The sequence below is a fragment of the Syngnathus typhle genome, linkage group LG17, assembly GCF_033458585.1.
Source record: "Syngnathus typhle isolate RoL2023-S1 ecotype Sweden linkage group LG17, RoL_Styp_1.0, whole genome shotgun sequence".
NCBI classification, from domain to species: Eukaryota; Metazoa; Chordata; class Actinopteri; order Syngnathiformes; family Syngnathidae; genus Syngnathus; species Syngnathus typhle.
Window position 1 is genome coordinate 11575599 of NC_083754.1, and position 26073 is coordinate 11601671.

Below are 26073 nucleotides of genomic sequence, written 5' to 3' on the forward strand. Positions count from 1 at the left end.
CGCTCCCGTCACTCTGGTTAGGTTGGCATCGAAAAAAACGCTCTCGGGTGCTTTAGAGTGCCGAGTTATTCACTGCGCATGAAGAAATGACCACCTCCAACGTTTGGTTTATGTTTTATAAGCATTTTTAATTTTATTGCTTAAATCGCATTTTCTCGGCGAGCTGAGCACTTTTTCTGAATTGTGCCGCTCCCGTCACTCTGGTTAGGTTGGCATCGAAAAAAACGCTCTCGGGTGCTTTAGAGTGCCGAGTTATTCACTGCGCATGAAGAAATGACCACCTTCAACGTTTGGTTTATGTTTAATAAGCATTTTTAATTTTTTTGCTTAAATCGCATTTTCTCGGCGAGCTGAGCACTTTTTCGGAATTGTGCCGCTCCCGTCACTCTGGTTAGGTTGGCATCGAAAAAAACGCTCTCGGGTGCTTTAGAGTGCCGAGTTTATCACTGCGCATGAAGAAATGACCACCTCCAACGTTTGGTTTATGTTTTATAAGCATTTTTAATTTTATTGCTTAAATCGCATTTTCTCGGCGAGCTGAGCGCTTTTTCTGAATTGTGCCGCTCCCGTCACTCTGGTTAGGTTGGCATCGAAAAAAACGCTCTCGGGTGCTTTAGAGTGCCGAGTTTATCACTGCGCATGAAGAAATGACCACCTCCAACGTTTGGTTTATGTTTTATAAGCATTTTTAATTTTATTGCTTAAATCGCATTTTCTCGGCGAGCTGAGCACTTTTTCTGAATTGTGCCGCTCCCGTCACTCTGGTTAGGTTGGCATCGAAAAAAACGCTCTCGGGTGCTTTAGAGTGCCGAGTTTATCACTGCGCATGAAGAAATGACCACCTCCAACGTTTGGTTTATGTTTTTTAAGCATTTTTAATTTAATTGCTTAAATCGCATTTTCTCGGCGAGCTGAGCACTTTTTCTGAATTGTGCCGCTCCCGTCACTCTGGTTAGGTTGGCATCGAAAAAAACGCTCTCGGGTGCTTTAGAGTGCCGAGTTATTCACTGCGCATGAAGAAATGACCACCTCCAACGTTTGGTTTATGTTTTATAAGCATTTTTAATTTTATTGCTTAAATCGCATTTTCTCGGCGAGCTGAGCACTTTTTCTGAATTGTGCCGCTCCCGTCACTCTGGTTAGGTTGGCATCGAAAAAAACGCTCTCGGGTGCTTTAGAGTGCCGAGTTTATCACTGCGCATGAAGAAATGACCACCTCCAACGTTTGGTTTATGTTTTATAAGCATTTTTAATTTTATTGCTTAAATCGCATTTTCTCGGCGAGCTGAGCACTTTTTCTGAATTGTGCCGCTCCCGTCACTCTGGTTAGGTTGGCATCGAAAAAAACGCTCTCGGGTGCTTTAGAGTGCCGAGTTATTCACTGCGCATGAAGAAATGACCACCTCCAACGTTTGGTTTATGTTTTATAAGCATTTTTAATTTTATTGCTTAAATCGCATTTTCTCGGCGAGCTGAGCACTTTTTCTGAATTGTGCCGCTCCCGTCACTCTGGTTAGGTTGGCATCGAAAAAAACGCTCTCGGGTGCTTTAGAGTGCCGAGTTATTCACTGCGCATGAAGAAATGACCACCTTCAACGTTTGGTTTATGTTTAATAAGCATTTTTAATTTTTTTGCTTAAATCGCATTTTCTCGGCGAGCTGAGCACTTTTTCGGAATTGTGCCGCTCCCGTCACTCTGGTTAGGTTGGCATCGAAAAAAACGCTCTCGGGTGCTTTAGAGTGCCGAGTTTATCACTGCGCATGAAGAAATGACCACCTCCAACGTTTGGTTTATGTTTTATAAGCATTTTTAATTTTATTGCTTAAATCGCATTTTCTCGGCGAGCTGAGCGCTTTTTCTGAATTGTGCCGCTCCCGTCACTCTGGTTAGGTTGGCATCGAAAAAAACGCTCTCGGGTGCTTTAGAGTGCCGAGTTATTCACTGCGCATGAAGAAATGACCACCTCCAACGTTTGGTTTATGTTTAATAAGCATTTTTAATTTTATTGCTTAAATCGCATTTTCTCGGCGAGCTGAGCACTTTTTCTGAATTGTGCCGCTCCCGTCACTCTGGTTAGGTTGGCATCGAAAAAAACGCTCTCGGGTGCTTTAGAGTGCCGAGTTTATTACTGCGCATTAAGAAATGACCACCTCCAACGTTTGGCTTATGTTTTATAAGCATTTTTAATTTTATTGCTTAAATCGCATTTTCTCGGCGAGCTGAGCACTTTTTCTGAATTGTGCCGCTCCCGTCACTCTGGTTAGGTTGGCATCGAAAAAAACGCTCTCGGGTGCTTTAGAGTGCCGAGTTTATCACTGCGCATGAAGAAATGACCACCTCCAACGTTTGGTTTATGTTTTATAAGCATTTTTAATTTTATTGCTTAAATCGCATTTTCTCGGCGAGCTGAGCACTTTTTCTGAATTGTGCCGCTCCCGTCACTCTGGTTAGGTTGGCATCGAAAAAAACGCTCTCGGGTGCTTTAGAGTGCCGAGTTATTCACTGCGCATGAAGAAATGACCACCTCCAACGTTTGGTTTATGTTTAATAAGCATTTTTAATTTTATTGCTTAAATCGCATTTTCTCGGCGAGCTGAGCACTTTTTCTGAATTGTGCCGCTCCCGTCACTCTGGTTAGGTTGGCATCGAAAAAAACGCTCTCGGGTGCTTTAGAGTGCCGAGTTTATTACTGCGCATTAAGAAATGACCACCTCCAACGTTTGGTTTATGTTTTATAAGCATTTTTAATTTTATTGCTTAAATCGCATTTTCTCGGCGAGCTGAGCACTTTTTCTGAATTGTGCCGCTCCCGTCACTCTGGTTAGGTTGGCATCGAAAAAAACGCTATCGGGTGCTTTAGAGTGCCGAGTTATTCACTGCGCATGAAGAAATGACCACCTCCAACGTTTGGTTTATGTTTAATAAGCATTTTTAATTTTATTGCTTAAATCGCATTTTCTCGGCGAGCTGAGCACTTTTTTCTGAATTGTGCCGCTCCCGTCACTCTGGTTAGGTTGGCATCGAAAAAAACGCTCTCGGGTGCTTTAGAGTGCCGAGTTTATTACTGCGCATGAAGAAATGACCACCTCCAACGTTTGGTTTATGTTTTATAAGCATTTTTAATTTTATTGCTTAAATCGAATTTTCTCGGCGAGCTGATTGTTTTTCTGAATTGTGCCGCTCCCGTCACTCTGGTTAGGTTGGCATCGAAAAAAACGCTCTCGGGTGCTTTAGAGTGCCGAGTTTATCACTGCGCATGAAGAAATGACCACCTCCAACGTTTGGTTTATGTTTTATAAGCATTTTTAATTTTATTGCTTAAATCGCATTTTCTCGGCGAGCTGAGCACTTTTTCTGAATTGTGCCGCTCCCGTCACTCTGGTTAGGTTGGCATCGAAAAAAACGCTCTCGGGTGCTTTAGAGTGCCGAGTTATTCACTGCGCATGAAGAAATGACCACCTCCATCGTTTGGTTTATGTTTTATAAGCATTTTTAATTTTATTGCTTAAATCGCATTTTCTCGGCGAGCTGAGCACTTTTTCTGAATTGTGCCGCTCCCGTCACTCTGGTTAGGTTGGCATCGAAAAAAACGCTCTCGGGTGCTTTAGAGTGCCGAGTTTATCACTGCGCATGAAGAAATGACCACCTCCAACGTTTGGTTTATTTTTTATAAGCATTTTTAATTTTATTGCTTAAATCGCATTTTCTCGGCGAGCTGAGCACTTTTTTCTGAATTGTGCCGCTCCCGTCACTCTGGTTAGGTTGGCATCGAAAAAAACGCTCTCGGGTGCTTTAGAGTGCCGAGTTATTCACTGCGCATGAAGAAATGACCACCTCCAACGTTTGGTTTATGTTTAATAAGCATTTTTAATTTTATTGCTTAAATCGCATTTTCTCGGCGAGCTGAGCACTTTTTCTGAATTGTGCCGCTCCCGTCACTCTGGTTAGGTTGGCATCGAAAAAAACGCTCTCGGGTGCTTTAGAGTGCCGAGTTATTCACTGCGCATGAAGAAATGACCACCTCCAACGTTTGGTTTATGTTTTATAAGCATTTTTAATTTTATTGCTTAAATCGCATTTTCCCGGCGAGCTGAGCACTTTTTCTGAATTGTGCCGCTCCCGTCACTCTGGTTAGGTTGGCATCGAAAAAAACGCTCTCGGGTGCTTTAGAGTGCCGAGTTTATCACTGCGCATGAAGAAACCTCCAACGTTTGGTTTATGTTTTATAAGCATTTTTAATTTTATTGCTTAAATCGCATTTCCTCGGCGAGCTGAGCACTTTTTCTGAATTGTGCCGCTCCCGTCACTCTGGTTAGGTTGGCATCGAAAAAAACGCTCTCGGGTGCTTTAGAGTGCCGAGTTTATCACTGCGCATGAAGAAATGACCACCTCCAACGTTTGGTTTATGTTTTATAAGCATTTTTAATTTTATTGCTTAAATCGCATTTTCTCGGCGAGCTGAGCACTTTTTCTGAATTGTGCCGCTCCCGTCACTCTGGTTAGGTTGGCATCGAAAAAAACGCTCTCGGGTGCTTTAGAGTGCCGAGTTTATCACTGCGCATGAAGAAACCTCCAACGTTTGGTTTATGTTTTATAAGCATTTTTAATTTTATTGCTTAAATCGCATTTCCTCGGCGAGCTGAGCACTTTTTCTGAATTGTGCCGCTCCCGTCACTCTGGTTAGGTTGGCATCGAAAAAAACGCTCTCGGGTGCTTTAGAGTGCCGAGTTTATCACTGCGCATGAAGAAATGACCACCTCCAACGTTTGGTTTATGTTTTATAAGCATTTTTAATTTTATTGCTTAAATCGCATTTTCTCGGCGAGCTGAGCGCTTTTTCTGAATTGTGCCGCTCCCGTCACTCTGGTTAGGTTGGCATCGAAAAAAACGCTCTCGGGTGCTTTAGAGTGCCGAGTTTATCACTGCGCATGAAGAAATGACCACCTCCAACGTTTGGTTTATGTTTTATAAGCATTTTTAATTTTATTGCTTAAATCGCATTTTCTCGGCGAGCTGAGCACTTTTTCTGAATTGTGCCGCTCCCGTCACTCTGGTTAGGTTGGCATCGAAAAAAACGCTCTCGGGTGCTTTAGAGTGCCGAGTTATTCACTGCGCATGAAGAAATGACCACCTCCAACGTTTGGTTTATGTTTAATAAGCATTTTTAATTTTATTGCTTAAATCGCATTTTCTCGGCGAGCTGAGCACTTTTTCTGAATTGTGCCGCTCCCGTCACTCTGGTTAGGTTGGCATCGAGAAAAACGCTCTCGGGTGCTTTAGAGTGCCGAGTTTATTACTGCGCATTAAGAAATGACCACCTCCAACGTTTGGTTTATGTTTTATAAGCATTTTTAATTTTATTGCTTAAATCGCATTTTCTCGGCGAGCTGAGCACTTTTTCTGAATTGTGCCGCTCCCGTCACTCTGGTTAGGTTGGCATCGAAAAAAACGCTCTCGGGTGCTTTAGAGTGCCGAGTTATTCACTGCGCATGAAGAAATGACCACCTCCAACGTTTGGTTTATGTTTAATAAGCATTTTTAATTTTATTGCTTAAATCGCATTTCCTCGGCGAGCTGAGCACTTTTTCTGAATTGTGCCGCTCCCGTCACTCTGGTTAGGTTGGCATCGAAAAAAACGCTCTCGGGTGCTTTAGAGTGCCGAGTTTATCACTGCGCATGAAGAAATGACCACCTCCAACGTTTGGTTTATGTTTTATAAGCATTTTTAATTTTATTGCTTAAATCGCATTTTCTCGGCGAGCTGAGCACTTTTTCTGAATTGTGCCGCTCCCGTCACTCTGGTTAGGTTGGCATCGAAAAAAACGCTCTCGGGTGCTTTAGAACGCCGAGTTATTCACTGCGCATGAAGAAATGACCACCTCCAACGTTTGGTTTATGTTTTATAAGCATTTTTAATTTTATTGCTTAAATCGCATTTTCTCGGCGAGCTGAGCACTTTTTCTGAATTGTGCCGCTCCCGTCACTCTGGTTAGGTTGGCATCGAAAAAAACGCTCTCGGGTGCTTTAGAGTGCCGAGTTTATCACTGCGCATGAAGAAATGACCACCTCCAACGTTTGGTTTATGTTTTTTAAGCATTTTTAATTTTATTGCTTAAATCGCATTTTCTCGGCGAGCTGAGCACTTTTTCTGAATTGTGCCGCTCCCGTCACTCTGGTTAGGTTGGCATCGAAAAAAACGCTCTCGGGTGCTTTAGAGTGCCGAGTTATTCACTGCGCATGAAGAAATGACCACCTCCAACGTTTGGTTTATGTTTTATAAGCATTTTTAATTTTATTGCTTAAATCGCATTTTCTCGGCGAGCTGAGCACTTTTTCTGAATTGTGCCGCTCCCGTCACTCTGGTTAGGTTGGCATCGAAAAAAACGCTCTCGGGTGCTTTAGAGTGCCGAGTTTATCACTGCGCATGAAGAAATGACCACCTCCAACGTTTGGTTTATGTTTTATAAGCATTTTTAATTTTATTGCTTAAATCGCATTTTCTCGGCGAGCTGAGCGCTTTTTCTGAATTGTGCCGCTCCCGTCACTCTGGTTAGGTTGGCATCGAAAAAAACGCTCTCGGGTACTTTAGAGTGCCGAGTTATTCACTGCGCATGAAGAAATGACCACCTCCAACGTTTGGTTTATGTTTTATAAGCATTTTTAATTTTATTGCTTAAATCGCATTTTCTCGGCGAGCTGAGCACTTTTTCTGAATGTTATGTTTATTCTCTTACATAACCTTTGTAAAGAGCACAGATTCACGTTACTTTTGTTAGCGTGTTTTTATTTCCTGAACAAGCCTCATCACAATGATATTCATCCGCTGACCAATCACACCTCCACACCGCACGGAGAAGGGCAACAAAAAGTAGAGCATACCAAACAATGCAATATGCAAACGAGAAACAACACTTCCAAGTCAATACATAACAATTCCTCTCTTCCAGCTTTGATGCACCAATAATCATCAAATAAAAAAAATATAAGTACTATGTTTCTATGTGCTATTAAGTGTATACTTTTCTTTTTAGAGGCATTTCAAAATTCACAACAATTTTCAACATCAAATATTAACAACTTTTTTTTTTTTTTTTCTTTTAAAGAACATTTGTTTCCTTTCAACATTTATAAATCAAGTCTGTCTGGTGGTTTGCGAACCCTCTCAGGATATCTGCGTCCAGGAGGATCAGGTAGGTTTGTCATTGGTTTGTGTATGTCCATTAGCTCCGGTGTGGACATGTTTTCCTCAGGTGTGATGTCAGAGGCTGGAGTACTGTCCTTAGGGTTTTGTGGGACAGTAGGTGTGGTAGTTTGAGTAGCGGCATTTCCAGGTGATGCGTCCAAAAGCTGGTCAACATGTCTGCGCCAGACGACATTAGGCTCAACACTCACTGTATATGAGAGTGGTCCAGTTTGTGTCAAAATTTCCGCATGTTGCCACTTGTCGCCTTGGTTACGATAGTCTCTTGCCAATACTTTTTGTCCGATGTCAAATGATCTTAGTTTCCTTTGTAACTGAGTTGGTGAACATTGTCTGTTTGAAACATGTTCTCGGATGTCAGGTTTCAGGAGATCTAAACGAGATCTTAGGTTTCTTCCCATGAACAACATTGCAGGTGACTGTCCAGTAGTAGTATGTGGAGTGTTTCTGTAGGCTAGCAGAAAGTTGGCGATTTTCTGCTGTAGTGGAACTTCCTCCCTCCTACTGGCTTTCATCGACTGTTTGAAAGTTTGTACAAAACGTTCAGCAAGTCCATTCGTTGCAGGGTGGTGAGGAGCAGAAGTAAGGTGTTTTATTCCGTTGCTTTTCAGGAAGATCTGAAACTCCTCACTAGTAAACTGGGTACCATTGTCACTTACAAGCTGAAGAGGGTATCCTGTACGTGCAAAAAGCATCTGTAACTGGTTCACTGTTACAGTTGTAGTTGCTTTCTTTACAGTGAAAACCTCGGGCCATTTTGAATGAGCGTCGACCACAATAAGGAACATGTGATCCATGAAAGGTCCAGCATAGTCAATGTGAATGCGTTGCCATGGGGCAACAGGCCATTCCCAAGTGTGGACAGGGGCAATCTGAGGTGAGCGCTGAGTCTGGTGACATCCTCTGCATGTTTTGACCAGAGTTTCAATTTGGTTGTCAAGGCCAGGCCACCACACATAACTTCTAGCAAGACTCTTCATCTTAACTACCCCCATGTGCCCATCATGCAGCGAGTTTAGAACTTTGGATCGCAGTTTGGGAGGTACAACAACGCGTGACCCCCACAGGACACATCCTTGGGACACAGTAAGTTGGTCTTTTCTGGTGAAATAGTCCTTAAGTTCAGTATCTGCATGCATTGGCCAGCCATTAACAGTTAAGTCATACACTCGAGATAGCAGAGGGTCGTTTCTTGTTTCTTTGCTTATTTGAGCGCAAGTCACCGGAAGTGGTTCCATTTGCAGCATGTGAAGATTTAAAGCAGGATCAGTAGCCTTCTCTGTCAGTGGTTGAGGAAGGCGAGAGAGACCATCTGCATTTCCGTGTAGTTTCGTCCCTTTATAGTCTATGGTATAGGTGTGTGCTCCAAGAAAGAGAGCCCAACGTTGTAAACGAGCGGCAGCCATAGCAGGAACACCTTTCTTTGGACTGAAAATGGAAACAAGAGGCTGGTGATCTGTAATCAGCATGAAGTGTTTTCCATACAGGTATTGGTTAAACTTCTTAACACCCCACACTAAGCTTAAAGCTTCTCTGTCAATCTGTGCATAATTACGCTCTGCTGGTGATAAAGAGCGTGATGCAAAGGCAATGGGGCGTTCAGAGCCATCAGTCATTTTGTGAGATAGAACTGCACCAATGCCATAAGGTGAAGCGTCACAGGCTAGACATAGGGGAAGCTTTGGATCAAAGTGTGTGAGCACCTTGTCTGAAATAATGAGTTCCTTTGCCTTTGTAAATGCCTGTTCACAGTCTTTAGTCCAGTCCCACTTTGCCTTTTGGTGCAGTAGTGCATTCAGTGGGTGCAGCACAGAGGAAAGGTTTGGCAAAAACTTGTGATAATAGTTAACAAGGCCAAGAAATGAGCGTAACTGGGTGACATTTTCTGGTTGTGGAGATTTTACTACAGCTTCAATTTTGTCTTGCGTTTTGTGAAGTCCGTGCTTGTCTATTTTGTGTCCACAATACTCAATGGACTCCTTGAAAAACTCACATTTCTTTTTGTTTGCTTTTAGACCATATTCTTCCAGTTTTGTTAGAACTGCATTCAAGTTTTGCAAGTGTGAATCTTTGTCCCAACCAGTAACAATAATATCATCCAAGTAACATTGAGTACCTGGGATTCCTTGTAGCACTTGGTCCATTGCACGTTGCCATATCGCAGGGGCACTTGTAATACCAAATACAAGCCGGTTGTATTGGTATAGTCCTTTGTGAGTATTTATGGTGAGGTACTTGCGTGAACTTTCATCCATTTCCATCTGTAGATATGCTTGTGCGAGGTCAATCTTTGTGAAGTGCTCACCATTTGCTAGAGATGCAAAAATGTCATCGATGCGAGGGAGTGGATACTGGTCCGCATGCATGACAGGGTTAACAGTTACTTTGAAATCACCACAAATGCGCACTTTGTCTGAAGATTTCTTTGCAACAGGTACGATTGGTGTAGCCCACTCAGACCAGTCCACTTTGGATACTATTCCTTGATCCATGAGATTTTGCAGCTCAGCTTCAACTTTTGGGCGTAGCGCATATGGAACAGGGCGTGCTTTATGAAACTTTGCTTTTGCACCTTCTTCCAGCTCGAGACGTGCTTTGATGTGTTTCATTGTTCCTATGCCTTCGCTGAACACATGTGCATGTTTATCCAGTATCTCAGTTAACTTCATGTCTGTGAGCTGTTTGGAGGCTATGTGCATGGACTTTATTTCATGCCAGTTAAGCTTGATTTGTCGTAGCCATCTACGACCAAATAGTGGTACACCTCCCTCTTTAAGGACGAACAGCTCAAGATTGCACTTTTGGTTTCTGTATTTCACTTTCACTTTGAGTTTTCCCAGTGGTGCAACCTTTTCTCCTGTGTATGTCTTCAGTTTTACACTGGTGCGTGACAGTTTAGTGTCTGGGAACATTTTCTTGTAGTCGTTGAATGATATGATCGACAGTGCTGACCCTGTGTCCAGTTCCATTTTTAATGGCACTCCATTAATTTTTGGTGTCAGCCAAATCACATCACCGTCATTCTCTTCTGTAGCACACAGCCCTAAACAAGCCAATTCTTCCTCACTTGAACTGTCAGAATCTGTCTGTGCTACTTTGTGCAATTTTTGTCCTTTTCTTATATTGTGTTTATCTTTTGCATTACTGTACTTTAATTTACACATCTTCTGTATGTGCCCTCTTCTATCACATTGTCGGCAGTCTTTATCCTTAAACCAACACTCTGCGGGGTCATGTGACTGTTTACCGCATCTGAAACAGGGCTTTGCTTTGGTATTATGCCGTTTGGTGTGCAGTTTAAACACAGAGCTTGTGGCTGCGTTTTTACCTTGAAGCTCCGTCGCATCCCTTGCTGCTGTCTCCGCTGAAACAGCTATTTCCACTGCTCGTTGCAAGGTGAGTTTGTCCTCCGTCAAAAGCCGTTTCTGAATGCTCTCGTTGTGCAGCCCGCACACGAACCTGTCCCTCAGAGCATCTGAAAGTCCGTCTCTGAACTGACAGTGTTCGGCCAGTTTCCTCAGTTCTGCGATGTACTCTGACACCGTCTCCGTCCTTGACTGGTTTCTCTTGTGAAATCTAAAGCGCTCAGCAATCACCAATGGAGCTGGGTTTAGATGACTTTTCATTATCTGCATTATTTCATCAAATGTTTTGTCTGCCGGTTTAGCTGGGGCGACCAGGCTGCGGAGTAAGTTATACATTTTGGCGCCCATGACACTGAGTAGGACAGCTACTTTTCTTTCGTCCTGTATCTCATTAGCTAGGCAGTACTGCTCAACTCTTTCCACATAAGTTGTCCAGTCTTCTACCGAACTGTCAAATATGTCCATATTTCCCAAGATTCCGGACATTTTATTATTTTTTTTTCACTTTTCTTGGCGTCCGTTCACTTTTACCTTGGTCCTGAGCGACACCCGTCCTCACCTCCGGCTAGCTTGATCAGAGCAGAATCCGGGGCGAGCAGACGAAACTTACGTCCACACAACCAAGTCCATGAAGCACTATTCACTTGTGTCCGGTCCACCTCCGCATTTGTAGGGTCCTTTTTAAGTCTCGTCGCCAATTTTGTTATGTTTATTCTCTTACATAACCTTTGTAAAGAGCACAGATTCACGTTACTTTTGTTAGCGTGTTTTTATTTCCTGAACAAGCCTCATCACAATGATATTCATCCGCTGACCAATCACACCTCCACACCGCACGGAGAAGGGCAACAAAAAGTAGAGCATACCAAACAATGCAATATGCAAACGAGAAACAACACTTCCAAGTCAATACATAACACTGAATTGTGCCGCTCCCGTCACTCTGGTTAGGTTGGCATCGAAAAAAACGCTCTCGGGTGCTTTAGAGTGCCGAGTTTATCACTGCGCATGAAGAAATGACCACCTCCAACGTTTGGTTTATGTTTAATAAGCATTTTTAATTTTATTGCTTAAATCGCATTTTCTCGGCGAGCTGAGCACTTTTTCTGAATTGTGCCGCTCCCGTCACTCTGGTTAGGTTGGCATCGAAAAAAACGCTCTCGGGTGCTTTAGAGTGCCGAGTTTATCACTGCGCATGAAGAAATGACCACCTCCAACGTTTGGTTTATGTTTTATAAGCATTTTTAATTTTATTGCTTAAATCGCATTTTCTCGGCGAGCTGAGCGCTTTTTCTGAATTGTGCCGCTCCCGTCACTCTGGTTAGGTTGGCATCGAAAAAAACGCTCTCGGGTGCTTTAGAGTGCCGAGTTATTCACTGCGCATGAAGAAATGACCACCTCCAACGTTTGGTTTATGTTTAATAAGCATTTTTAATTTTATTGCTTAAATCGCATTTTCTCGGCGAGCTGAGCACTTTTTCTGAATTGTGCCGCTCCCGTCACTCTGGTTAGGTTGGCATCGAAAAAAACGCTCTCGGGTGCTTTAGAGTGCCGAGTTTATTACTGCGCATTAAGAAATGACCACCTCCAACGTTTGGCTTATGTTTTATAAGCATTTTTAATTTTATTGCTTAAATCGCATTTTCTCGGCGAGCTGAGCACTTTTTCTGAATTGTGCCGCTCCCGTCACTCTGGTTAGGTTGGCATCGAAAAAAACGCTCTCGGGTGCTTTAGAGTGCCGAGTTTATCACTGCGCATGAAGAAATGACCACCTCCAACGTTTGGTTTATGTTTTATAAGCATTTTTAATTTTATTGCTTAAATCGCATTTTCTCGGCGAGCTGAGCACTTTTTCTGAATTGTGCCGCTCCCGTCACTCTGGTTAGGTTGGCATCGAAAAAAACGCTCTCGGGTGCTTTAGAGTGCCGAGTTATTCACTGCGCATGAAGAAATGACCACCTCCAACGTTTGGTTTATGTTTAATAAGCATTTTTAATTTTATTGCTTAAATCGCATTTTCTCGGCGAGCTGAGCACTTTTTCTGAATTGTGCCGCTCCCGTCACTCTGGTTAGGTTGGCATCGAAAAAAACGCTCTCGGGTGCTTTAGAGTGCCGAGTTTATTACTGCGCATTAAGAAATGACCACCTCCAACGTTTGGTTTATGTTTTATAAGCATTTTTGATTTTATTGCTTAAATCGCATTTTCTCGGCGAGCTGAGCACTTTTTCTGAATTGTGCCGCTCCCGTCACTCTGGTTAGGTTGGCATCGAAAAAAACGCTATCGGGTGCTTTAGAGTGCCGAGTTATTCACTGCGCATGAAGAAATGACCACCTCCAACGTTTGGTTTATGTTTAATAAGCATTTTTAATTTTATTGCTTAAATCGCATTTTCTCGGCGAGCTGAGCACTTTTTTCTGAATTGTGCCGCTCCCGTCACTCTGGTTAGGTTGGCATCGAAAAAAACGCTCTCGGGTGCTTTAGAGTGCCGAGTTTATTACTGCGCATTAAGAAATGACCACCTCCAACGTTTGGTTTATGTTTTATAAGCATTTTTAATTTTATTGCTTAAATCGCATTTTCTCGGCGAGCTGAGCACTTTTTCTGAATTGTGCCGCTCCCGTCACTCTGGTTAGGTTGGCATCGAAAAAAACGCTCTCGGGTGCTTTAGAGTGCCGAGTTTATTACTGCGCATTAAGAAATTACCACCTCCAACGTTTGGTTTATGTTTTATAAGCATTTTTAATTTTATTGCTTAAATCGCATTTTCTCGGCGAGCTGAGCACTTTTTCTGAATTGTGCCGCTCCCGTCACTCTGGTTAGGTTGGCATCGAAAAAAACGCTCTCGGGTGCTTTAGAGTGCCGAGTTTATTACTGCGCATTAAGAAATGACCACCTCCAACGTTTGGTTTATGTTTTATAAGCATTTTTAATTTTATTGCTTAAATCGCATTTTCTCGGCGAGCTGAGCACTTTTTCTGAATTGTGCCGCTCCCGTCACTCTGGTTAGGTTGGCATCGAAAAAAACGCTATCGGGTGCTTTAGAGTGCCGAGTTATTCACTGCGCATGAAGAAATGACCACCTCCAACGTTTGGTTTATGTTTAATAAGCATTTTTAATTTTATTGCTTAAATCGCATTTTCTCGGCGAGCTGAGCACTTTTTTCTGAATTGTGCCGCTCCCGTCACTCTGGTTAGGTTGGCATCGAAAAAAACGCTCTCGGGTGCTTTAGAGTGCCGAGTTTATTACTGCGCATTAAGAAATGACCACCTCCAACGTTTGGTTTATGTTTTATAAGCATTTTTAATTTTATTGCTTAAATCGCATTTTCTCGGCGAGCTGAGCACTTTTTCTGAATTGTGCCGCTCCCGTCACTCTGGTTAGGTTGGCATCGAAAAAAACGCTCTCGGGTGCTTTAGAGTGCCGAGTTTATTACTGCGCATTAAGAAATTACCACCTCCAACGTTTGGTTTATGTTTTATAAGCATTTTTAATTTTATTGCTTAAATCGCATTTTCTCGGCGAGCTGAGCACTTTTTCTGAATTGTGCCGCTCCCGTCACTCTGGTTAGGTTGGCATCGAAAAAAACGCTCTCGGGTGCTTTAGAGTGCCGAGTTATTCACTGCGCATGAAGAAATGACCACCTCCAACGTTTGGTTTATGTTTTATAAGCATTTTTAATTTTATTGCTTAAATCGCATTTTCTCGGCGAGCTGAGCGCTTTTTCTGAATTGTGCCGCTCCCGTCACTCTGGTTAGGTTGGCATCGAAAAAAACGCTCTCGGGTGCTTTAGAGTGCCGAGTTTATTACTGCGCATTAAGAAATGACCACCTCCAACGTTTGGTTTATGTTTTATAAGCATTTTTAATTTTATTGCCTAAATCGCATTTTCTCGGCGAGCTGAGCACTTTTTCTGAATTGTGCCGCTCCCGTCACTCTGGTTAGGTTGGCATCGAAAAAAACGCTCTCGGGTGCTTTAGAGTGCCGAGTTTATTACTGCGCATTAAGAAATGACCACCTCCAACGTTTGGTTTATGTTTTATAAGCATTTTTAGTTTTATTGCTTAAATCGCATTTTCTCGGCGAGCTGAGCACTTTTTCTGAATTGTGCCGCTCCCGTCACTCTGGTTAGGTTGGCATCGAAAAAAACGCTCTCGGGTGCTTTAGAGTGCCGAGTTTATCACTGCGCATTAAGAAATGACCACCTCCAACGTTTGGTTTATGTTTAATAAGCATTTTTAATTTTATTGCTTAAATCGCATTTTCTCGGCGAGCTGAGCACTTTTTCTGAATTGTGCCGCTCCCGTCACTCTGGTTAGGTTGGCATCGAAAAAAACGCTCTCGGGTGCTTTAGAGTGCCGAGTTTATCACTGCGCATGAAGAAATGACCACCTCCAACGTTTGGTTTATGTTTAATAAGCATTTTTAATTTTATTGCTTAAATCGCATTTTCTCGGCGAGCTGAGCACTTTTTCTGAATTGTGCCGCTCCCGTCACTCTGGTTAGGTTGGCATCGAAAAAAACGCTCTCGGGTGCTTTAGAGTGCCGAGTTTATCACTGCGCATGAAGAAATGACCACTTCCAACGTTTGGTTTATGTTTTATAAGCATTTTTAATTTTATTGCTTAAATCGCATTTCCTCGGCGAGCTGAGCACTTTTTCTGAATTGTGCCGCTCCCGTCACTCTGGTTAGGTTGGCATCGAAAAAAACGCTCTCGGGTGCTTTAGAGTGCCGAGTTTATCACTGCGCATGAAGAAATGACCACCTCCAACGTTTGGTTTATGTTTTATAAGCATTTTTAATTTTATTGCTTAAATCGCATTTTCTCGGCGAGCTGAGCACTTTTTCTGAATTGTGCCGCTCCCGTCACTCTGGTTAGGTTGGCATCGAAAAAAACGCTCTCGGGTGCTTTAGAGTGCCGAGTTATTCACTGCGCATGAAGAAATGACCACCTCCAACGTTTGGTTTATGTTTTATAAGCATTTTTAGTTTTATTGCTTAAATCGCATTTTCTCGGCGAGCTGAGCACTTTTTCTGAATTGTGCCGCTCCCGTCACTCTGGTTAGGTTGGCATCGAAAAAAACGCTCTCGGGTGCTTTAGAGTGCCGAGTTTATCACTGCGCATGAAGAAATGACCACCTCCAACGTTTGGTTTATGTTTAATAAGCATTTTTAATTTTATTGCTTAAATCGCATTTTCTCGGCGAGCTGAGCACTTTTTCTGAATTGTGCCGCTCCCGTCACTCTGGTTAGGTTGGCATCGAAAAAAACGCTCTCGGGTGCTTTAGAGTGCCGAGTTATTCAATGCGCATGAAGAAATGACCACCTTCAACGTTTGGTTTATGTTTAATAAGCATTTTTAATTTTATTGCTTAAATCGCATTTTCTCGGCGAGCTGAGCACTTTTTCGGAATTGTGCCGCTCCCGTCACTCTGGTTAGGTTGGCATCGAAAAAAACGCTCTCGGGTGCTTTAGAGTGCCGAGTTTATCACTGCGCATGAAGAAATGACCACCTCCAACGTTTGGTTTATGTTTTATAAGCATTTTTAATTTTATTGCTTAAATCGCATTTTCTCGGCGAGCTGAGCGCTTTTTCTGAATTGTGCCGCTCCCGTCACTCTGGTTAGGTTGGCATCGAAAAAAACGCTCTCGGGTGCTTTAGAGTGCCGAGTTTATCACTGCGCATGAAGAAATGACCACCTCCAACGTTTGGTTTATGTTTTATAAGCATTTTTAATTTTATTGCTTAAATCGCATTTTCTCGGCGAGCTGAGCACTTTTTCTGAATTGTGCCGCTCCCGTCACTCTGGTTAGGTTGGAATCGAAAAAAACGCTCTCGGGTGCTTTAGAGTGCCGAGTTTATCACTGCGCATGAAGAAATGACCACCTCCAACGTTTGGTTTATGTTTAATAAGCATTTTCAATTTTATTGCTTAAATCGCATTTTCTCGGCGAGCTGAGCACTTTTTCTGAATTGTGCCGCTCCCGTCACTCTGGTTAGGTTGGCATCGAAAAAAACGCTCTCGGGTGCTTTAGAGTGCCGACTTTATCACTGCGCATGAAGAAATGACCACCTCCAACGTTTGGTTTATGTTTTATAAGCATTTTTAATGTTATTGCTTAAATCGCATTTTCTCGGCGAGCTGAGCACTTTTTCTGAATTGTGCCGCTCCCGTCACTCTGGTTAGGTTGGCATCGAAAAAAACGCTCACGGGTGCTTTAGAGTGCCGAGTTTATTACTGCGCATTAAGAAATGACCACCTCCAACGTTTGGTTTATGTTTTATAAGCATTTTTAATTTTATTGCTTAAATCGCATTTTCTCGGCGAGCTGAGCACTTTTTCTGAATTGTGCCGCTCCCGTCACTCTGGTTAGGTTGGCATCGAAAAAAACGCTCTCGGGTGCTTTAGAGTGCCGAGTTATTCACTGCGCATGAAGAAATGACCACCTCCAACGTTTGGTTTATGTTTTATAAGCATTTTTAATTTTATTGCTTAAATCGCATTTTCTCGGCGAGCTGAGCACTTTTTCTGAATTGTGCCGCTCCCGTCACTCTGGTTAGGTTGGCATCGAAAAAAACGCTCTCGGGTGCTTTAGAGTGCCGAGTTATTCACTGCGCATGAAGAAATGACCACCTTCAACGTTTGGTTTATGTTTAATAAGCATTTTTAATTTTATTGCTTAAATCGCATTTTCTCGGCGAGCTGAGCACTTTTTCGGAATTGTGCCGCTCCCGTCACTCTGGTTAGGTTGGCATCGAAAAAAACGCTCTCGGGTGCTTTAGAGTGCCGAGTTTATCACTGCGCATGAAGAAATGACCACCTCCAACGTTTGGTTTATGTTTTATAAGCATTTTTAATTTTATTGCTTAAATCGCATTTTCTCGGCGAGCTGAGCGCTTTTTCTGAATTGTGCCGCTCCCGTCACTCTGGTTAGGTTGGCATCGAAAAAAACGCTCTCGGGTGCTTTAGAGTGCCGAGTTTATCACTGCGCATGAAGAAATGACCACCTCCAACGTTTGGTTTATGTTTTATAAGCATTTTTAATTTTATTGCTTAAATCGCATTTTCTCGGCGAGCTGAGCACTTTTTCTGAATTGTGCCGCTCCCGTCACTCTGGTTAGGTTGGCATCGAAAAAAACGCTCTCGGGTGCTTTAGAGTGCCGAGTTATTCACTGCGCATGAAGAAATGACCACCTCCAACGTTTGGTTTATGTTTTTTAAGCATTTTTAATTTTATTGCTTAAATCGCATTTTCTCGGCGAGCTGAGCACTTTTTCTGAATTGTGCCGCTCCCGTCACTCTGGTTAGGTTGGCATCGAAAAAAACGCTCTCGGGTGCTTTAGAACGCCGAGTTATTCACTGCGCATGAAGAAATGACCACCTCCAACGTTTGGTTTATGTTTTATAAGCATTTTTAATTTTATTGCTTAAATCGCATTTTCTCGGCGAGCTGAGCATTTTTTCTGAATTGTGCCGCTCCCGTCACTCTGGTTAGGTTGGCATCGAAAAAAACGCTCTCGGGTGCTTTAGAGTGCCGAGTTTATCACTGCGCATGAAGAAATGACCACCTCCAACGTTTGGTTTATGTTTTTTAAGCATTTTTAATTTTATTGCTTAAATCGCATTTTCTCGGCGAGCTGAGCACTTTTTCTGAATTGTGCCGCTCCCGTCACTCTGGTTAGGTTGGCATCGAAAAAAACGCTCTCGGGTGCTTTAGAGTGCCGAGTTATTCACTGCGCATGAAGAAATGACCACCTCCAACGTTTGGTTTATGTTTTATAAGCATTTTTAATTTTATTGCTTAAATCGCATTTTCTCGGCGAGCTGAGCACTTTTTCTGAATTGTGCCGCTCCCGTCACTCTGGTTAGGTTGGCATCGAAAAAAACGCTCTCGGGTGCTTTAGAGTGCCGAGTTTATCACTGCGCATGAAGAAATGACCACCTCCAACGTTTGGTTTATGTTTTATAAGCATTTATAATTTTATTGCTTAAATCGCATTTTCTCGGCGAGCTGAGCGCTTTTTCTGAATTGTGCCGCTCCCGTCACTCTGGTTAGGTTGGCATCGAAAAAAACGCTCTCGGGTACTTTAGAGTGCCGAGTTATTCACTGCGCATGAAGAAATGACCACCTCCAACGTTTGGTTTATGTTTTATAAGCATTTTTAATTTTATTGCTTAAATCGCATTTTCTCGGCGAGCTGAGCACTTTTTCTGAATTGTGCCGCTCCCGTCACTCTGGTTAGGTTGGCATCGAAAAAAACGCTCTCGGGTGCTTTAGAGTGCCGAGTTTATCACTGCGCATGAAGAAATGACCACCTCCAACGTTTGGTTTATGTTTAATAAGCATTTTTAATTTTATTGCTTAAATCGCATTTTCTCGGCGAGCTGAGCACTTTTTCTGAATTGTGCCGCTCCCGTCACTCTGGTTAGGTTGGCATCGAAAAAAACGCTATCGGGTGCTTTAGAGTGCCGAGTTATTCACTGCGCATGAAGAAATGACAACCTCCAACGTTTGGTTTATGTTTAATAAGCATTTTTAATTTTATTGCTTAAATCGCATTTTCTCGGCGAGCTGAGCACTTTTTTCTGAATTGTGCCGCTCCCGTCACTCTGGTTAGGTTGGCATCGAAAAAAACGCTCTCGGGTGCTTTAGAGTGCCGAGTTTATTACTGCGCATTAAGAAATGACCACCTCCAACGTTTGGTTTATGTTTTATAAGCATTTTTAATTTTATTGCTTAAATCGCATTTTCTCGGCGAGCTGAGCACTTTTTCTGAATTGTGCCGCTCCCGTCACTCTGGTTAGGTTGGCATCGAAAAAAACGCTCTCGGGTGCTTTAGATTGCCGAGTTTATTACTGCGCATTAAGAAATTACCACCTCCAACGTTTGGTTTATGTTTTATAAGCATTTTTAATTTTATTGCTTAAATCGCATTTTCTCGGCGAGCTGAGCACTTTTTCTGAATTGTGCCGCTCCCGTCACTCTGGTTAGGTTGGCATCGAAAAAAACGCTCTCGGGTGCTTTAGAGTGCCGAGTTATTCACTGCGCATGAAGAAATGACCACCTCCAACGTTTGGTTTATGTTTTATAAGCATTTTTAATTTTATTGCTTAAATCGCATTTTCTCGGCGAGCTGAGCGCTTTTTCTGAATTGTGCCGCTCCCGTCACTCTGGTTAGGTTGGCATCGAAAAAAACGCTCTCGGGTGCTTTAGAGTGCCGAGTTTATTACTGCGCATTAAGAAATGACCACCTCCAACGTTTGGTTTATGTTTTATAAGCATTTTTAATTTTATTGCCTAAATCGCATTTTCTCGGCGAGCTGAGCACTTTTTCTGAATTGTGCCGCTCCCGTCACTCTGGTTAGGTTGGCATCGAAAAAAACGCTCTCGGGTGCTTTAGAGTGCCGAGTTTATTACTGCGCATTAAGAAATGACCACCTCCAACGTTTGGTTTATGTTTTATAAGCATTTTTAGTTTTATTGCTTAAATCGCATTTTCTCGGCGAGCTGAGCACTTTTTCTGAATTGTGCCGCTCCCGTCACTCTGGTTAGGTTGGCATCGAAAAAAACGCTCTCGGGTGCTTTAGAGTGCCGAGTTTATCACTGCGCATTAAGAAATGACCACCTCCAACGTTTGGTTTATGTTTAATAAGCATTTTTAATTTTATTGCTTAAATCGCATTTTCTCGGCGAGCTGAGCACTTTTTCTGAATTGTGCCGCTCCCGTCACTCTGGTTAGGTTGGCATCGAAAAAAACGCTCTCGGGTGCTTTAGAGTGCCGAGTTTATCACTGCGCATGAAGAAATGACCACCTCCAACGTTTGGTTTATGTTTAATAAGCATTTTTAATTTTATTGCTTAAATCGCATTTTCTCGGCGAGCTGAGCACTTTTTCTGAATTGTGCCGCTCCCGTCACTCTGGTTAGGTTGGCACCGAAAAAAACGCTCTCGGGTGCTTTAGAGTGCCGAGTTTATCACTGCGCATGAAGAAATGACCACTTCCAACGTTTGGTTTATGTTTTATAAGCATTTTTAATTTTATTGCTTAAATCGCATTTCCTCGGCGAGCTGAGCACTTTTTCTGAATTGTGCCGCTCCCGTCACTCTGGTTAGGTTGGCATCGAAAAAAACGCTCTCGGGTGCTTTAGAGTGCCGAGTTTATCACTGCGCATGAAGAAATGACCACCTCCAACGTTTGGTTTATGTTTTATAAGCATTTTTAATTTTATTGCTTAAATCGCATTTTCTCGGCGAGCTGAGCACTTTTTCTGAATTGTGCCGCTCCCGTCACTCTGGTTAGGTTGGCATCGAAAAAAACGCTCTCGGGTGCTTTAGAGTGCCGAGTTATTCACTGCGCATGAAGAAATGACCACCTCCAACGTTTGGTTTATGTTTTATAAGCATTTTTAGTTTTATTGCTTAAATCGCATTTTCTCGGCGAGCTGAGCACTTTTTCTGAATTGTGCCGCTCCCGTCACTCTGGTTAGGTTGGCATCGAAAAAAACGCTCTCGGGTGCTTTAGAGTGCCGAGTTTATCACTGCGCATGAAGAAATGACCACCTCCAACGTTTGGTTTATGTTTAATAAGCATTTTTAATTTTATTGCTTAAATCGCATTTTCTCGGCGAGCTGAGCACTTTTTCTGAATTGTGCCGCTCCCGTCACTCTGGTTAGGTTGGCATCGAAAAAAACGCTCTCGGGTGCTTTAGAGTGCCGAGTTATTCAATGCGCATGAAGAAATGACCACCTTCAACGTTTGGTTTATGTTTAATAAGCATTTTTAATTTTATTGCTTAAATCGCATTTTCTCGGCGAGCTGAGCACTTTTTCGGAATTGTGCCGCTCCCGTCACTCTGGTTAGGTTGGCATCGAAAAAAACGCTCTCGGGTGCTTTAGAGTGCCGAGTTTATCACTGCGCATGAAGAAATGACCACCTCCAACGTTTGGTTTATGTTTTATAAGCATTTTTAATTTTATTGCTTAAATCGCATTTTCTCGGCGAGCTGAGCGCTTTTTCTGAATTGTGCCGCTCCCGTCACTCTGGTTAGGTTGGCATCGAAAAAAACGCTCTCGGGTGCTTTAGAGTGCCGAGTTTATCACTGCGCATGAAGAAATGACCACCTCCAACGTTTGGTTTATGTTTTATAAGCATTTTTAATTTTATTGCTTAAATCGCATTTTCTCAGCGAGCTGAGCACTTTTTCTGAATTGTGCCGCTCCCGTCACTCTGGTTAGGTTGGCATCGAAAAAAACGCTCTCGGGTGCTTTAGAGTGCCGAGTTATTCACTGCGCATGAAGAAATGACCACCTCCAACGTTTGGTTTATGTTTTTTAAGCATTTTTAATTTTATTGCTTAAATCGCATTTTCTCGGCGAGCTGAGCACTTTTTCTGAATTGTGCCGCTCCCGTCACTCTGGTTAGGTTGGCATCGAAAAAAACGCTCTCGGGTGCTTTAGAGTGCCGAGTTATTCACTGCGCATGAAGAAATGACCACCTCCAACGTTTGGTTTATGTTTTATAAGCATTTTTAATTTTATTGCTTAAATCGCATTTTCTCGGCGAGCTGAGCACTTTTTCTGAATTGTGCCGCTCCCGTCACTCTGGTTAGGTTGGCATCGAAAAAAACGCTCTCGGGTGCTTTAGAGTGCCGAGTTATTCACTGCGCATGAAGAAATGACCACCTCCAACGTTTGGTTTATGTTTTATAAGCATTTTTAGTTTTATTGCTTAAATCGCATTTTCTCGGCGAGCTGAGCACTTTTTCTGAATTGTGCCGCTCCCGTCACTCTGGTTAGGTTGGCATCGAAAAAAACGCTCTCGGGTGCTTTAGAGTGCCGAGTTTATCACTGCGCATGAAGAAATGACCACCTCCAACGTTTGGTTTATGTTTAATAAGCATTTTTAATTTTATTGCTTAAATCGCATTTTCTCGGCGAGCTGAGCACTTTTTCTGAATTGTGCCGCTCCCGTCACTCTGGTTAGGTTGGCATCGAAAAAAACGCTCTCGGGTGCTTTAGAGTGCCGAGTTATTCACTGCGCATGAAGAAATGACCACCTTCAACGTTTGGTTTATGTTTAATAAGCATTTTTAATTTTATTGCTTAAATCGCATTTTCTCGGCGAGCTGAGCACTTTTTCGGAATTGTGCCGCTCCCGTCACTCTGGTTAGGTTGGCATCGAAAAAAACGCTCTCGGGTGCTTTAGAGTGCCGAGTTTATCACTGCGCATGAAGAAATGACCACCTCCAACGTTTGGTTTATGTTTTATAAGCATTTTTAATTTTATTGCTTAAATCGCATTTTCTCGGCGAGCTGAGCGCTTTTTCTGAATTGTGCCGCTCCCGTCACTCTGGTTAGGTTGGCATCGAAAAAAACGCTCTCGGGTGCTTTAGAGTGCCGAGTTTATCACTGCGCATGAAGAAATGACCACCTCCAACGTTTGGTTTATGTTTTATAAGCATTTTTAATTTTATTGCTTAAATCGCATTTTCTCGGCGAGCTGAGCACTTTTTCTGAATTGTGCCGCTCCCGTCACTCTGGTTAGGTTGGCATCGAAAAAAACTCTCTCGGGTGCTTTAGAGTGCCGAGTTATTCACTGTGCATGAAGAAATGACCACCTCCAACGTTTGGTTTATGTTTTATAAGCATTTTTAATTGTATTGCTTAAATCGCATTTTCTCGGCGAGCTGAGCACTTTTTCTGAATTGTGCCGCTCCCGTCACTCTGGTTAGGTTGGCATCGAAAAAAACGCTCTCGGGTGCTTTAGAGTGCCGAGTTTATCACTGCGCATGAAGAAATGACCACCTCCAACGTTTGGTTTATGTTTTATAAGCATTTTTAATTTTATTGCTTAAATTGCATTTTCTCGGCGAGCTGAGCGCTTTTTCTGAATTGTACCGCTCCCGTCACTCTGGTTAGGTTGGCATCGAAAAAAACGCTCTCGGGTGCTTTAGAGTGCCGAGTTTATCACTGCGCATGAAGAAATGACCACCTCCAACGTTTGGTTTATGTTTTATAAGCATTTTTAATTTTATTGCTTAAATCGCATTTTCTCGGCGAGCTGAGCACTTTTTCTGAATTGTGCCGCTCCCGTCACTCTGGTTAGGTTGGCATCGAAAAAAACGCTCTCGGGTGCTTTAGAGTGCCGAGTTTATCACTGCGCATGAAGAAATGACCACCTCCAACGTTTGGTTTATGTTTAATAAGCATTTTTAATTTTATTGCTTAAATCGCATTTTCTCGGCGAGCTGAGCACTTTTTCTGAATTGTGCCGCTCCCGTCACTCTGGTTAGGTTGGCATCGAAAAAAACGCTCTCGGGTGCTTTAGAGTGCCGAGTTTATCACTGCGCATGAAGAAATGACCACCTCCAACGTTTGGTTTATGTTTTATAAGCATTTTTAATTTTATTGCTTAAATCGCATTTTCTCGGCGAGCTGAGCGCTTTTTCTGAATTGTGCCGCTCCCGTCACTCTGGTTAGGTTCGCATCGAAAAAAACGCTCTCGGGTGCTTTAGAGTGCCGAGTTATTCACTGCGCATGAAGAAATGACCACCTCCAACGTTTGGTTTATGTTTAATAAGCATTTTTAATTTTATTGCTTAAATCGCATTTTCTCGGCGAGCTGAGCACTTTTTCTGAATTGTGCCGCTCCCGTCACTCTGATTAGGTTGGCATCGAAAAAAACGCTCTCGGGTGCTTTAGAGTGCCGAGTTATTCACTGCGCATGAAGAAATGACCACCTCCAACGTTTGGTTTATGTTTTATAAGCATTTTTAATTTTATTGCTTAAATCGCATTTTCTCGGCGAGCTGAGCACTTTTTCTGAATTGTGCCGCTCCCGTCACTCTGGTTAGGTTGGCATCGAAAAAAACGCTCTCGGGTGCTTTAGAGTGCCGAGTTTATCACTGCGCATGAAGAAATGACCACCTCCAACGTTTGGTTTATGCTTTATAAGCATTTTTAATTTTATTGCTTAAATCGCATTTTCTCGGCGAGCTGAGCGCTTTTTCTGAATTGTGCCGCTCCCGTTACTCTGGTTAGGTTGGCATCGAAAAAAACGCTCTCGGGTGCTTTAGAGTGCCGAGTTAATCACTGCGCATGAAGAAATGACCACCTCCAACGTTTGGTTTATGTTTTATAAGCATTTTTAATTTTATTGCTTAAATCGCATTTTCTCGGCGAGCTGAGCGCTTTTTCTGAATTGTGCCGCTCCCGTCACTCTGGTTAGGTTGGCATCGAAAAAAACGCTCTCGGGTGCTTTAGAGTGCCGAGTTTATCACTGCGCATGAAGAAATGACCACCTCCAACGTTTGGTTTATGTTTTATAAGCATTTTTAATTTTATTGCTTAAATCGCATTTTCTCGGCGAGCTGAGCGCTTTTTCTGAATTGTGCCGCTCCCGTAACTCTGGTTAGGTTGGCATCGAAAAAAACGCTCTCGGGTGCTTTAGAGTGCCGAGTTTATCACTGCGCATGAAGAAATGACCACCTCCAACGTTTGGTTTATGTTTTATAAGCATTTTTAATTTTATTGCTTAAATCGCATTTTCTCGGCGAGCTGAGCACTTTTTCTGAATTGTGCCGCTCCCGTCACTCTGGTTAGGTTGGCATCGAAAAAAACGCTCTCGGGTGCTTTAGAGTGCCGAGTTATTCACTGCGCATGAAGAAATGACCACCTCCAACGTTTGGTTTATGTTTTATAAGCATTTTTAATTTTATTGCTTAAATCGCATTTTCTCGGCGAGCTGAGCACTTTTTCTGAATTGTGCCGCTCCCGTCACTCTGGTTAGGTTGGCATCGAAAAAAACGCTCTCGGGTGCTTTAGAGTGCCGAGTTAATCACTGCGCATGAAGAAATGACCACCTCCAACGTTTGGTTTATGTTTTATAAGCATTTTTAATTTTATTGCTTAAATCGCATTTTCTCGGCGAGCTGAGCGCTTTTTCTGAATTGTGCCGCTCCCGTCACTCTGGTTAGGTTGGCATCGAAAAAAACGCTCTCGGGTGCTTTAGAGTGCCGAGTTTATCACTGCGCATGAAGAAATGACCACCTCCAACGTTTGGTTTATGTTTTATAAGCATTTTTAATTTTATTGCTTAAATCGCATTTTCTCGGCGAGCTGAGCGCTTTTTCTGAATTGTGCCGCTCCCGTCACTCTGGTTAGGTTGGCATCGAAAAAAACGCTCTCGGGTGCTTTAGAGTGCCGAGTTTATCACTGCGCATGAAGAAATGACCACCTCCAACGTTTGGTTTATGTTTTATGAGCATTTTTAATTTTATTGCTTAAATCGCATTTTCTCGGCGAGCTGAGCACTTTTTCTGAATTGTGCCGCTCCCGTCACTCTGGTTAGGTTGGCATCGAAAAAAACGCTCTCGGGTGCTTTAGAGTGCCGAGTTTATCACTGCGCATGAAGAAATGACCACCTCCAACGTTTGGTTTATGTTTTATAAGCATTTTTAATTTTATTGCTTAAATCGCATTTTCTCGGCGAGCTGAGGGCTTT

At 42.8% G+C, this 26073-nt stretch overlaps 1 protein-coding gene across 3 annotated transcripts; it reads right to left on the reverse strand.

Moving 5' to 3' along the window:
* Positions 1–6768: 6768 nt before the first annotated feature.
* On the reverse strand, positions 6769–11482 carry LOC133170378 (uncharacterized protein K02A2.6-like). Of its 3 annotated transcripts, none has more exons than XM_061303255.1 (2): positions 10531–11482; positions 6769–9513 (listed from the first exon to the last, which is right to left on the reverse strand). In XM_061303255.1, the coding sequence occupies exons 1-2, from the start codon at positions 11051–11053 to the stop codon at positions 7127–7129; spliced, it is 2910 nt and encodes a 969-aa protein (XP_061159239.1). In that variant the 5' UTR covers positions 11054–11482; the 3' UTR covers positions 6769–7126. The 3 variants fall into 3 exon arrangements, with proteins under 3 accessions (XP_061159239.1, XP_061159238.1, XP_061159240.1); XM_061303254.1 differs by having other exon boundaries at positions 6769–10778; positions 11099–11326; XM_061303256.1 differs by having other exon boundaries at positions 8492–8630.
* Between the last annotated feature and the right edge of the window lie 14591 nt (positions 11483–26073).